The 13697-nt window shown below is 39.4% G+C and overlaps 1 protein-coding gene across 1 annotated transcript in view; it reads right to left on the reverse strand.

The window, feature by feature from the left end:
- Positions 1-13697, reverse strand: part of cds1 (CDP-diacylglycerol synthase (phosphatidate cytidylyltransferase) 1) — an 89332-nt gene that overhangs the window by 46757 nt on the left and 28878 nt on the right. Inside the window, exon 2 of the mRNA XM_080191147.1 lies at positions 7116-7258. Coding sequence (XP_080047273.1) covers positions 7116-7258 — 143 coding nt within the window. The remainder of the gene's footprint in view (positions 1-7115; positions 7259-13697) is intronic.

Raw genomic sequence — 13697 nt, forward strand, 5'->3', positions numbered from 1 at the left:
TTTTCTTCCCTTGTACTTTTTAAAAGCCTTTCTTTTCCTTCTCATTGTATCCTCAGTATCTCTGGTCATCCATGGTTCTCTGGGCTAGTTATTCCCACCCATCACTCTAGAGGGAACATGCTGGGCTTGCACCCTCCTGATTTCTTTTTTGAATGCCCCCCACTGCTTTTCTGTAGATTTCCCCATTAGTAGCTATTCCCAGTCTACCTTGGCCAGATCCTGTCTTATTTTACTAAGCTCCACTTTCTCCCATCCAAAACCTTTCTCACAGCTTGTCTATTTCCTTGTCCATAATGAGCTTAAATTGTACCATAACATGATCGCTACCACTAAAATGCTTCCCCACCACCACCTGTCTGGCTTCATTCCCCAGAATTAGATTCAGCACAACTCCCTCCCTTGTTGGACACTTGACATATTGATCTAAAAAATTCTCCTGTACACATTTCAAGAAATTTACTCCATCCAAGCCCTTAACACTATGTATAGCCCTATTAATGTTGAGGAAGTTGTAATCACCTAATAACACTATTGTTATTGTTTTTACACACCTCCACAAACTGAGTACATATTTGCTCCTCAATATCTGCCTATGTGGGGATCTATAATAAACACCTAACAATGTGGCTGTCCCTTTTTTATTCCTAAACTCTATCCACAAAGCTTAATTTGATGCTCCCTCCAAGAGATCATCTCTCCTTACTGCAGTAATTGACTCCTTAACTAATACTGCAATGCCTCCTCCTCTGTCTCGCCTGAAGACATGCTGGGAACATCGAGGAGGATAGTAATAGACATCAAGAGGGCGAAGTCTAGTGAAATGGATGGACACAGAGCACATCAGATTTAATGTAGAGAAATGCAAACTGGTATATTTTGGTTGGAAGAATGAAGAAAGGCAACATAATGTAAAACAAAATAAAATATAACAAAAGGGTGCAAAAAAGAGAAGTATAAGTGCACGAATCATTGAAGATGATAGGGCAGATTGAGAAAATAGTTAAAGATATATAGGATTCTGAGTTTTATAAACAGAGGCAGAGAGAATAAAAAGAAAGAGGTTCTGATGAGCCTTTATAAAACACTGGTTTAGCCTTAATTGGAGTATTGTGTCCAATCTTGGACACCAGAATTTAGGAAGGATGTGAAAACTTTTGCAGAGAAGATTTACAAGAAACTTTCCAGGGATGAGTGATTTCAGTCATGTGGACAGATCGGAGAAGCTGGGGTTGTTCTCCTTGGAGAGAAAGTGGCTAAGATAAGATTTGATAAAACTGTTCAAAATCCTGAAGGGTCTAAACCAAGCAGATGAAAGACAGTTATTCTTGTTGGCAGAAACGAAGAATACAAGTTTACGGTGATGACGAAAGATCCAAAGGTGTTATGAAGACCAACCTTTTTTTTTAAATCATAGCAAATGTTTAGGAGCTAGAAGACACTTTCTGGTAATGTAGTGAATGTAGATTCAACTGTGGATGTCAAAAGGGAATTGGTAAGCACATGAAATGAAAATGGTCTTCAACCACAATTGGAGAAGGAAGACTTCCAACCTTCTCTAACCACCTTAAGGAGGATATATTGGCCTTGGAGGGACTTCAATGTAGAATTACTAGAACAATTCCTGATTCAATGGGTGAAATTAGTAGTATAAAAATTTCACAGTAACTTCATTGCAGTGTTAATGTAAACCTTGTGACTAATAAATAAATTTTAAACTTTTAAAAGGCTCGAATCCCCTGGAATTTAGAATATTAAAAGAGGATTTGATTGAAATTTTCAAAATCTTAAAGAAAATAGATTGACAACTATCTCTGTTAGTTGAACAGTTTAGATCTGGGGAACATTATTAAAAATGAGAGCCAAACCTTTCAGAAGTGACGTTTGTTCTAAGGTTGAATGTCATCTCATGAAGAGGTTTAGAGCATTGTGTGGTTGAACAATAACAGTTTATAAATAACACAACTTTATGCATATTTACAGCCAACTTCTACCAGACTAACCACTACATTCTACTACTTCCACGTGACTCTCTCTAATTCACAATGTGGGTGGTAATTTTTCCCCAGTCCCACATTAAACCTTACAGTCTCAAACAACCTAATACTACAATATTAGGAATCATTTGTACATACAACAGTTGGAGAAGTCTGAAATCTTCTTTTACAAACAGCCAGTGGTGCTGGATCAATTGTTAATTCTTGAGATTGACAAGTTTTTTGTTAACTAAATGATCAAAGGTCAGCCACCATCTCAATAAATGACTGCTAGATTGGGCTTGGAGGGACTAAACAGCCCTCTGATCTTGTGTCTTGCAGAATGAACAGACTCATAATGATTGCGACATATAAAGCATCAATGTGATTGGCTTATTTGGAAGTTTTCACACCAGCAATGACTTTGAAAAGCTTATAGCTGTGTATCTGGTGATGCATCTAATGGAAGCAGACTAAACAATACGGTTAAATGTTAGAAGTTTTCAGATGATCATACATAATTCTTAATTTATCAGGGCTCTTGTTGTGCTCAGAAAGTTAATGTGGATGAGAGCCATGATTTTAACCTGAACTCAGGAATGTTGACACCGTGTGTTACTTGAATCCAGTAGCACTGACAATGCGCACTACCAGAACTCAGGAGCATTGGCACTAGACCTTACCTGACAATGATTCAATGAAATTACACATTAAACTTAATCATGTACAGCACTTTGAATGTGAGACTAATTATAAATTCCAGGCAAAGTGTTGGATGATCTTTGTCTTGTTACTCCCTGGTAACATCAACATAATAATGTCTTTAATTAGGATAGATGGTGTCATTAGACACAGCCAACACCAAACCAAGCACAAGACAAATTACATGCAAACTAAAACTCTTTACTTTTTAAAAATACCTTAACTCAAGTTCAAGTGAGGGAGAGGATACACAAGACTTCTCTGGGCTGTGCAAGACAAATCAGCTAATGGTAGATTTAACTTTATTCCCCTCAATTTATTACTTTTCCATTGTTTGTGTTACATAATGAAGAAAGGATGCTTCCCATTGGATGTTTTCTCTGTCTGTTCTATTCTCCCAGATGCAAGGTCATGTGGCATAGGTTTACCCAAGGGAAAAGGCCTTTTGGTCACCAGTGAACGTTCTGCTTACTTTGAACTTCCTAGGACAGATTGATGGCATCCACAGAGAGTTCTGACTCTACCAAACTACCTGAAGCAACCCTCTTTCCAGGAGGGGACCACCACCCACATGTGCTTGGCTGTATGCCTGGAGAACTGAGCCAAGGCGCCAACTGCTGACAGTTTTCTAAAAATAGACACAACTAGCGGAGGATGGTTTCACTGGATCTGCCAGAGCAGCAGCCTCAACTGTTCCAGCTCACTGACCTCAAGTGCTGACGATGGGTTCTGGACAACTGGGAGTTTGTAGTGTTTGGGACTGGAATAATTGAGCCTTTGGTGATATAGAATCATTGACAGTTTCGACAGAAGTGAAAAAATGAGGTTTTCATGAGAATATGGCATTTTGTTCACTGAACTGCAGTGCACAAAGACTTGCCATTAAGAGCAGAATTTTGTTTGCGGAGCACACGTTAGAGCTGAATGGAGGTCATAATCATGCATTTTGTGGGGAAAACACAGTCACTTGGCAATAGTTTTCCTTGAACTGACCAAATATTGGCCAGAGAACAGGTTTGCCTATCAACTAAGGACATGGGACATGCAAATAAAAAGCCCTCCAGCAATGAAAGACAAAGCTTCAATTCAGGTAAGGGAGAGAGAGGATATCTCTGTCTTGAGACAGCATCTCTCTAACTTTAGAGGAAATCTTTTAATTAGAAAATTCTCTCAATAGCTGGGACAAGATTATGAAGGGGGCATGTGACTGCCACTGTGGCCAGGCAGGCAGGAGGACTTCAAAGGCTGCCAAAAAGATTTTTGCACCCTTGTGCTCACTCCTATCAGGGGCTAAAATCCTGTCCTAAACTTCAGTGTCCAATTTAGTGAGCAACTCCTGAGTCAAACTATCATTCCAAACGTGCGCTTATGTTCAAATTAAAAATCTCACGTCACTTCTACTGGCAAATACTACTATTTTAACATTGCTTATGTTGTACATATGGACTATAATTTATAAATTTTGTAAAATGCTTGGACATTAAAGGAATAAAATATTAAACCTGTAAGCTGGTAGGGATACACAGGCAACCGGTAGGTCTGGAAGGGGATACAATTAACTAAACTCCATGAACCTTTGCTCTATCCCATTACAGCAACTGCCACATCAACCATGTTGTTTGTAGATGGCCAATTAAGTGCGGATGATAAAATTTAAATCCTAGTCCTGGGATGGGTGAAATGCCCACCCATTACGAAAAAATGAAGTAGCAGTATTTTTTATTCCTGCTGAAATTTTCATACCCAAGAAGAAAAATGTCAGTGAAAACAATGAAATTTCCACTTTAGGCAATAAAGTTATTTCCCAACACTGCTCTATTGGCAAGGAGTTTCATCAGCTAGAATCACAATCTATAATGCAAAGTGCATGTTGCACAATCTCCTAATCAAATGGTCATAAAAATCATATACTCATAAATTTGCAATGAAGGTTCTGAGCAGGCAGGGCTTTCAACTGGAATTGTGAAACACCACCATTTTCAGCATTAAACACTTAGAATAGCAATGTCTTGTTGATAAAGGCCCCCTCAACTTTGCACAGCATTAATTGACTGTAACCTCAGAATAGGATTTCCTATTGCACCAGAAATATTTTTTCATGTCAGCCAAATTTGTGGTTTCCTTTCATAATACTTTAGTGTTAGTAGCTTACAAGCAGTTTCTATTGGAACATGGGTTGCAACTATTCATTTTAAGCTGAGTACATTAAGGTGAACATGCAAGAATCAAGGCCATATTTTTGGACATCTGCAATGGAGGGTAATAAGGAAACAGGGATTAGGTAACACAAGATCTGGACAGGCTGAGAGAGTGAGCGAGGACCTGGCAGATGGAGTATAATGTTAGCAAGTGTGAGGTTATCCACTTCGGCAGAAATAATAGTAGGAGGGATTATTATTTAACAGGCAAAAAGCTGCAGCATGCTATGGTGCAGAGGGACCTGGGGGTCCTTGTGCACGAGTTGCAAAAACCCAGTCTGCAGGTGATCAAGAAGGCAAATGGAATGTTGGCCTTTATAGCGAGGGGGATAGAATATAAAAGTAGGGAGGTCTTGCTGCAACTGTACAGGGTACTGGTGAGGCTGCAGCTGGAGTACTGTGTGCAGTTTTGGTCGCCACACTTGCGCAAGGATATATTGGCCGTGGAGGGAGTGCAGAATAGGTTCACTAGGCTGATATCGGAGATGAGGGGGTTAGCCTATGAAGAGAGACTAAATAGACTGGGTCTGTACTCGTTGGAGTTTAGATGGCGGGATCTTATAGAGACATATAAGATAATGAAGGGGATAGATAGGGTAGAGGTAGAGAGATTCTTCCCGCTTAGAAAGGATAGCAGGACTAGGGGGCACAGCCTCAAGATGGGGGGGGGGGGGGAGCAGTTTAGATCAGAGTTGAGGAGGAACTTTTTCACTCAGAGTGGTGAATCTCTGGAATTCTCTGCCCGTTGAAGTGGTGGAGGCTACCTCGCTGAATATATTTAAGTCACAGGTAGCTAGGTTTCTGATAGACAGGGGAATTAAGGGTTATGGGGAGAAAGCGGGAAAGTGGAACTGATCCACTTCAGATCAGCCATGATCTTATTGAATGGTGGGGCAGGCTCGAAGGGCTAGATGGCCTACTCCTGCTCCTATTTCTTGTGTTCTTAAGCCTAGAGTTTTAAAAACCTGACAATTATGAGTGGAAAGAATATATCCAGTAAAGAATCAGAGTAGAATATTGTGAAATGATTGTTGGTGCTTACACAACACACATATACTGTAATAGAACATTTCAAAGCACTTCAGAGGCATTATAAAATAAAACACGATACCAAGTCACCTTAGGTGGTATTGGGACAGATCAAAAGCTTGGTGTTAAGAGGTGCTTTTTAAGGGGAAAGGGAGGTAGGAAAGAAGAGAGGATTAAGGAAGATATTCCAAAGCTTAGGGCCTAGGCAACTGAAGGCATAGTCACCAAAAATGGGACAATTAAAATATTTTTGAAAGGAGGCTTAAGTAAAAGGAGCACAACTATATCAAAGGATTAAAAGAAAATTACTGCAGATGCTGGAATCTGATAACAAAATCTGTGGATGGAGAGTAGAGCTGATGTTTTGAATTTAGATGACCCTTCGTCAAAGGATTGCCAAAGTGGAGGTTACGGAAATAAAGAAAGGCCAAACTGTGGAGGGATCTGAAAACAAGGATGTAATTTTACATACGGTTGCAGGCAGGAATTTACAAGGGCAAAAAAAGGTCAATATCAGAGAAGCATTGATCATAGTGATATCAAGAAAGATTGGATGGAGAAACAGAGGTTCAACACTCAAAGAAACAGAAATAAGGGGAATTAGCCATCAGACAACAAGCTTGTTCTTGTTAGAAGAGCTTTCTAACATATGGTAGAATTCAAATCCTGGATGACCTTTGACTTTAGGAACGTTCGGAAGTAGCTTTAACAATGAAGGCGAGAGAAGACATAGATGCCAAAATATCCATAGACGAAAAAGGATTACAGTTCTGTCTAGTTTCCGGAATTCCAATTAGCAAAAAGACTTTTGTTATAACAGCTAAAATCACTGCACTACGAAATCTACTTTTTCTTACCATACTCCCTCTTTTAGCTTCCTTATATCACACAACAACTCTAACTGGTGCTGGGATGGGGATGGTGGCGATACTCAGGGACAGACAGGATGACAGGCAAACTATTTCTGCCACTTGGAGGTATGTATGGGTTGAGTGACCAGCTCAAAGGATCAATGGAGGAAATATTGAATAGCCTAGTCCTGATTAATGCAAAGGAGATGATTACAGATTCACTATGTAAAATAGTTCGGGAACGATCTCTTTCTCACCCTTTGAATTCCTGCCACACTGTTAAGAAGAAACAATTAAATGTTATGGCTCTCCATAAAAGAGGGTTTTAAATACATTTAATATACTCCAAATTAAAATGGTACCTTGAAGATAACCCAGATAGGGCCTTATTGAAAACTTCTGGAGTGCTGTCATTTGAGGCCGGAACATCAGGAATGTCCGAATCAGGTTTCAAATCTAGATCGCCATCAACTTCCAGCCCTGCTTTATCATCAACATCAACCTCCTAGGTTACAAAACCAAATAAATTCATTGGCAATGTATTGCTTAAGGAATCAAAAGTTTTATTTTTAAAACATGGCATATAGAACAATTCAAAATTCTTCACATCTTGGAGACCGTCAGCCATGGCCCAGTTGGTCTGAGTGCAGGACTCAGTCCAAAAATTGTTCACAAAAATCAAGGCTGTCTAGTACAAAATTGAGGGAGCGCAGCACTGCATAAAGTGCCATCTTTTGGAAAAGATATTAAACGTAGGTTCCATTTGCCTACTCAGGTGGATGTAAAAAAAACTATGGTACAATAATATTTTGAAGTGTAGACAGTAATCCTCAATTACCTGGCAAATATCTATCGCTCAAGTATCATAAATATAAATTGCCTGATTATCATATATTTGGCATGTTTGGCGCGGTCTGTTGTACACATATTGGTTCAAGCGTATTCCATGTTACAATACAGGAACTGCATTTCAAATATCGGCGAAGCGCTTTGAACTTCGGGTAGCCATGAAAATGCATGTCTTTCTTTCTATTATCTACATTTTTTGTGTGAATGTGAAACCATTAAGAAATTTGTTAAAAAAAAAGCCAGAGCCTATAATGGTCTGTGAACAAAGCACAAGTTTAAAGAGGTGAAAATTAGGAATGATGATGCAAAGGTGCACATTCTTGGAGTGAAAAAGTATCTGGATGAGTACTTGGCCTGCCATAACATTCAAGGTTATGGGCCAAGTGCAGGCGTGGGATTAGGTGGGCAGGTTAGGGCCTTTCATGCGTCGGTGCAGAATCAATAGGCCAAAGGGCCTCTTCTGCACTGTAGTATTCTGCAATTCTGAATTGTGGAACATTAAAAAGGTTACAGTAAAGGGATGGTTTTCTCCTGCATCAAAAAGCAGGATGTCCTCGTGAAGAAATCGAACTGTGCAGCATAGGAAGATCAAACTAACATGGCAGAAAGTGATAACATGTTGAGACTAGAGGAGAGTTTAGTTAACATGGTCATTGGAATAGAAACAGAAAGAAAAAATAAACTAATGGGAAAAGAAGATACAATAAAGCAGTAAACATTAAAGATGATACCGGAGAAGCAAAAGATGATATAAAAAAATTAAGGAAGAATGAATCATGCAGCATTAAAAGAAGGGAGCTGTATTAACAGAATCCAACTGCATACAGTTTAGGAAATAGCATAACATTATGGTAAACATTACAAGTCAACAAATAAATGAAATCTAGATGCAATTCAGAGAGACATTCAAGAACAGGTCAATAATGATAGGTGACATTAGCTATTTTGAGGTAGATTAAAATAAAACAATGCATATGATCACATATTCATGCAATTCAAGGATCCTACATTATTCTTAAAACTAAAGAAACTTAGTATATTTAAAAATTGGTAATGCATGGTCCAAGAGAATACTATGTTCCATAATGGGAATTAGTAAATTAGCACACTGGGTAAATCATTCGTTTCTGGAATACGAGTTAGAAAACACAAAGTTTTTACTCTAATGTATGTAATGGTCAATTCTGAAAGGGCTCTGGCAAATCACCAACTCAGTTGCCAGATCACTACTATCAAGATACCAACAAATTGTCAGTTTTATTCAAGGGTGTTCTCCACTGGCTGATAGGGAAAAACAAATAATTTGTAGATTTAATCGAACACATGAGCAGAAAAATATTTCAACACATGGACAGTCACATGATACACTGCATTGTTAAAAGCTACCAATTATTTAATTGTTAATTCTGTAATAATATGTTTATAAAAACCCAACATGAAGACTAAAGGAAGGATTGTATAAATCCATCCATTTACACAGAACACTGGCCAAGAAATTGAAAACCTCATGAATTATAATATAAAATTCCTACGGGTGGGGAAGATATTGGAAAGGCAATCATTGTAGAGTTACAGTATCTCAAACCCATCAAAAAACCAGAATTCTCCCAAAACTGAATACTTTTCTCTCAGGCATCAATCCCAGAACAGAGTGTGCAAGACAATGAAGAGGGTATGAGAGAGAGGTATCAAAGAGAGTTATGCATATGCAGGACCAGAGTTCATTGCAGCCTCCTTCCAAGCCACCTGTTCCTCAGACGGGAACATTCTGATTCCAACATTCCCAGTTGCTTTCAAGCAAGAGAATTAGAAATCAGCCATTCCACTATTATTAGAATTCAAGCAAATGTTCTTTGTCTGCAAGACTCACTACACTGTAAGATTAACAAATTTTTAAATCTTTAATGTTTTTGCCCACAAATGATAACTTGTGGTATGCAAGCGCTCTTGTCCCATAATCTACAACCCACTTACTGACATTAATCGTCAGTACAGAATGTATTACAGGGACAGTCTGTGTGAAGGAGTTGGTTCCAAAATCAGAGAAAATTCTGCTCTTGGTTCCAAACGTGTCAGATTTGGGACACTACCTGTACCATACCAATGACATCCACAATGAAGGTTCAGCGTCTTCTCTTCCTTCTCCATTTTATTAACTACTTAAAATGTTAGAACATAAGAACATAAGAAATAGGAGCAGGAGTAGGCCATCTAGCCCTTCAAGCCTGCCCTGCCATTCAGTAAGATCATGGCTGATCTGTCGTGGCTCAGTTCCACATTCCCGCCCTCTCCCCATAACCCTTAATCCCCTCTCTTATCAAAAACCCATCAACCCGCGTCTTAAAAATATTTAGCGAGGTAGCATCCACCACTTCAACAGGCAGAGAATTCCAGAGATTCACCACCCTTTGAGTGAAGAAGTTCTTCCTCAACTCTGTTCTAAACCGCCCCCCCCTTTATCTTGAGGCTGTGCCCCCTAGTCCTACTGTCCTTTCTGAGCGGGAAGAGTCTCTCTACATCTTATCCAAACAGGGGACTTTTGAGCCAATTTTACTTTAGCTTTTAACCGCAATTGGAATTTCTGCATTTATAAATTCAGCTGCACTGTTGTGTGCAATTAGAAAGGAAACACTGAATCCAACCAGAGATATAGTGCTGAAGCCTGCATCAAGGTATTAGAGGTAATGATTAAAATATTTCCAATATGTGCAGTACATCGCAAATTTTTCTTAATTACAATACGAAGTTGTATCTTTGAAATTGTTTAAATTCCAAGTTAATTTCCTTTCACCTTCCTTCTTTTCCAATATTCTAAGACAATGCACCATCCAAGGCCATATGCAGACCAATAATCTACTCCCTGGTGACTGAACAAAAGCAGTTCAATGAAACAGCAGTTTTCATCACTTGGGGTCCCCCACAGGAGGGCAATGAGCATAGAAATTCAAAGTTTTGAGTTGTTGAGTTCTTCCACTCCATGATGCTACACTGGTATTCCAACATTCTGCACTACACTACCACAAGTTAAATGTTTACAACGAACTAGAGGTTTGCTCGATTGTAAATTAAATTTACAGATTTTAGATTTTGCATTCCATGAACTAACATGCTACATTCACAGATTGAGACAATTGTTATTTCCATCTGAAACCAGTGATATGACTTTTTGACCCAGAAGCAATAGAAAACCTGTCATATCTTTAAAAAGTCTGTGGAATCTTTAATTGTTTTTAAGAATGTTTGAAGAGTTTGTATCCATTATAAAAGAATCAATTGTAATTTTCTTGGATAAGAAGAAAGACTGGTCCTTGTGACCTTGCAACCATGACCTGGAAATAATATCAATAGCAAGAAAGAAGACACAAAGGAGAGCAGAAGAGATCATATGCAGACAGAAAGAAAAGACAGACAGAAAGAGGAACACACAGTTCTTGTGAGAAAAAGCAGCAAATATCTCTCAGGAAGTTTTTTTTTGTGATTTGGCAGAATAGACAACTCTTGGAAGCATTGCATGAGCTGGCTAAAAAAGGTCTGAAACCTGGAAAACCGAATAGCTCAGAGGAATTTAACAGCTGGGTGTTTTCCAAGGTGTGGCCAAATCTTGAACCAAGTTGTTATTGGTTGATCAGTTGAAGAGAACTCTGGAAAGCTAGACAGTCGTGACCTGAGGTAGCGAGGGTTCACAAAAGCATGCCTTGATGAACATCATACCCATGAAACTTGATGATAGCTGCTTTGAATTGGACTCCTGGCCTACCCTCTGTGAATAAAGAATTGCATACTGTACAGTCATGTAACCACGTAACAATGTCATACATGATAAAAGGAAATGCTTATGGATGTACAAAATATAAATTTGTTGTGCCAACTATTTAAAAGTGAAATTTACCTTTTTATTTGAAGTATCATTTACCTGTTAATTCATGATGAATTTGCATTTGTTCTGGTGTATTTTAAAATAAAAGTTACAAAAACTGAAATCTTGATGTAATCTCTTCCTCGGGCAAATCTGGTTTTGTTAATTTGCATTCCCGCTCCTCCCACCCCCACCCCGAAGGATTGTATAATATCAGGGGCTCTGCTAATGTTCAGTGTGGATGCAAGTCATTTCATTTTAATATCCAATTCCTGAAATTTCTACAGGCTACTTATTAATACAAGCTGAGTACACTCTCATATCCAATAAGATAATGGACAGTGCAATTGGATACTTCCACACAGTTTGTTGTTAAAAAACATTTGCTCTATGTATAGGTAAGTTAATTATACACTAAGTACACTACAGAAGAAAAACAGTTACCACAAAAATTCATATTACAGAACATACTTCTGGGAGAAAGCAGAATTGGACAGGCAGTACCTGAAGAATCTGTTTTTCCCAACAATGTTATATTAGTACAAGCCTTTTGCATGATAAATAAAAACAGAACAGTCCCAAGTGAAAACTAAAATCATATCGCAAGTAAATACAAATCAAAACAATGCAGCAAAAAAAAAATCCATCCAGTTGTGTCTGTTTTTTTCATTCCAAAATTTCAATAATCAGAAACAAAATGATTTTCCTGGATTTTAAGTTCAATGAAAATTATTTGGTTTAAAATGCAGCAGGAGGTGGCTGGTTAACAGTGCAGTTTAAAAATACAATGTCATTTATCCAGTGGGTTTGTGGCCACTGCAGCCTGAGTGAGATTCAACCAGAGTGAGGGTATCGGGAATTTGGAGCAGAGCGGAAATTTGTGCCGAGGGGAAAGAGGTGCTCATCTTCGGGAGGAGCAGAAAGGTGGACCTGCGAGGGAGACAAGGGCAAGTGAGAGATAGAAAGAGATCAAACCGTGCTGTCACGCCAGTAGGCAAGTGATTGGCTGGTGACTCATAGTAGCTTTTCTTTTATTTTCATTTTGGCATTGCAGTTGTTGTAAGTTAACTTGAGGGTTAAGTCATGGCAGGAAATCCCGGACGTGTGTCATGCTCCTCTTGTGCAATGTGGGAATTCAGGGATTCTTCCAGTGTCCTTGGCTCCTTCACGTGCAAGTGTTTCCAACTGTGGCTCCTGTTAGAGCGCTTGACAGCTCTGGAGCTATGGATGGATTGACTTTGGAATGTCCACAATGAAGAAGTCATTGTGGATAGCATGTTCAGCAAGTTGGTCACATCTCAGATAAAAATTACTGAGGGAGATAGGGAATGGGTGACCACCAGACAAAGGAAGAGTAAGAAGGCAGTGCAGGGGTCCCCTGCGGTCATCTCCCTCCAAAACACAAACTGTTTTGCATACTACTGGGAGAGATGGCTCACCAGGGGAAGGTGGCAGCAGCCAGATTCATGGCACCATGGTTGGCTCTGCTACACAACAAAGCAAGAGAAAAAGAGTGGCAGAGCTATAGTAACAGGGGACTCAATTGGAATGGACAGGCATTTCTGCTGACACAAATGACACTCCAGGATGGCATGTTGCCACTCAGGTGCAAGGGTCAAGGGTGTCTCAGAGTGGCTGCAGGATGTTCTGGAGAGGGAGGGTGAACAGCCAGCTGTCTTGGTGCATATAGGCACCACCGACATAGGTTAAAAAAACAGGATGAGGTTCTACAAGCTGAAGTTACAGAGTTGAAAGTTAAACTAGAAAGTAGGACCTCAAAGGTAGTAGTCTCAGGATTGCCATGTGCTAGTCAGAGCAGGAATGTCGGGATAGCTAAGATGAATACATGGCTTGACAGATAATGCAAGGAGGAAGGATTCAAATTCCTGGAAGATTGGAACCGGTTCTGGGGGCATGTGGGACCAGGTACAAATCGGATGGTCTGCACCTGGACAGACTGGAACCAATGTCTTAGAGGGAGTGTTTGCGAGTGCTGTTGGGTAGAGTTTCAATTAATGTGATGGGGGAACCAAAGCAGGAAGTCAGAGGAAAGTAAAGCATGGACAGAAACAAAAGGCAGTAAGAGGAAAAGTGGAAGGCAGAGAAACCAAGACAAAAAACTAAAAAGGACCAGAGTACAGAGACTGTGGAGAATTAGCTGGATTGATCCATTAAGGCTAAGAGAAATAAAACAATACACTAAACATGACAGGACAGATGGTCTGAGAAAGCAGGGCAA

The sequence above is a fragment of the Carcharhinus amblyrhynchos genome, chromosome 1 (genome assembly GCF_965287045.1).
Source record: "Carcharhinus amblyrhynchos chromosome 1, sCarAmb.v2.hapA, whole genome shotgun sequence".
NCBI lineage: Eukaryota > Metazoa > Chordata > Chondrichthyes > Carcharhiniformes > Carcharhinidae > Carcharhinus > Carcharhinus amblyrhynchos.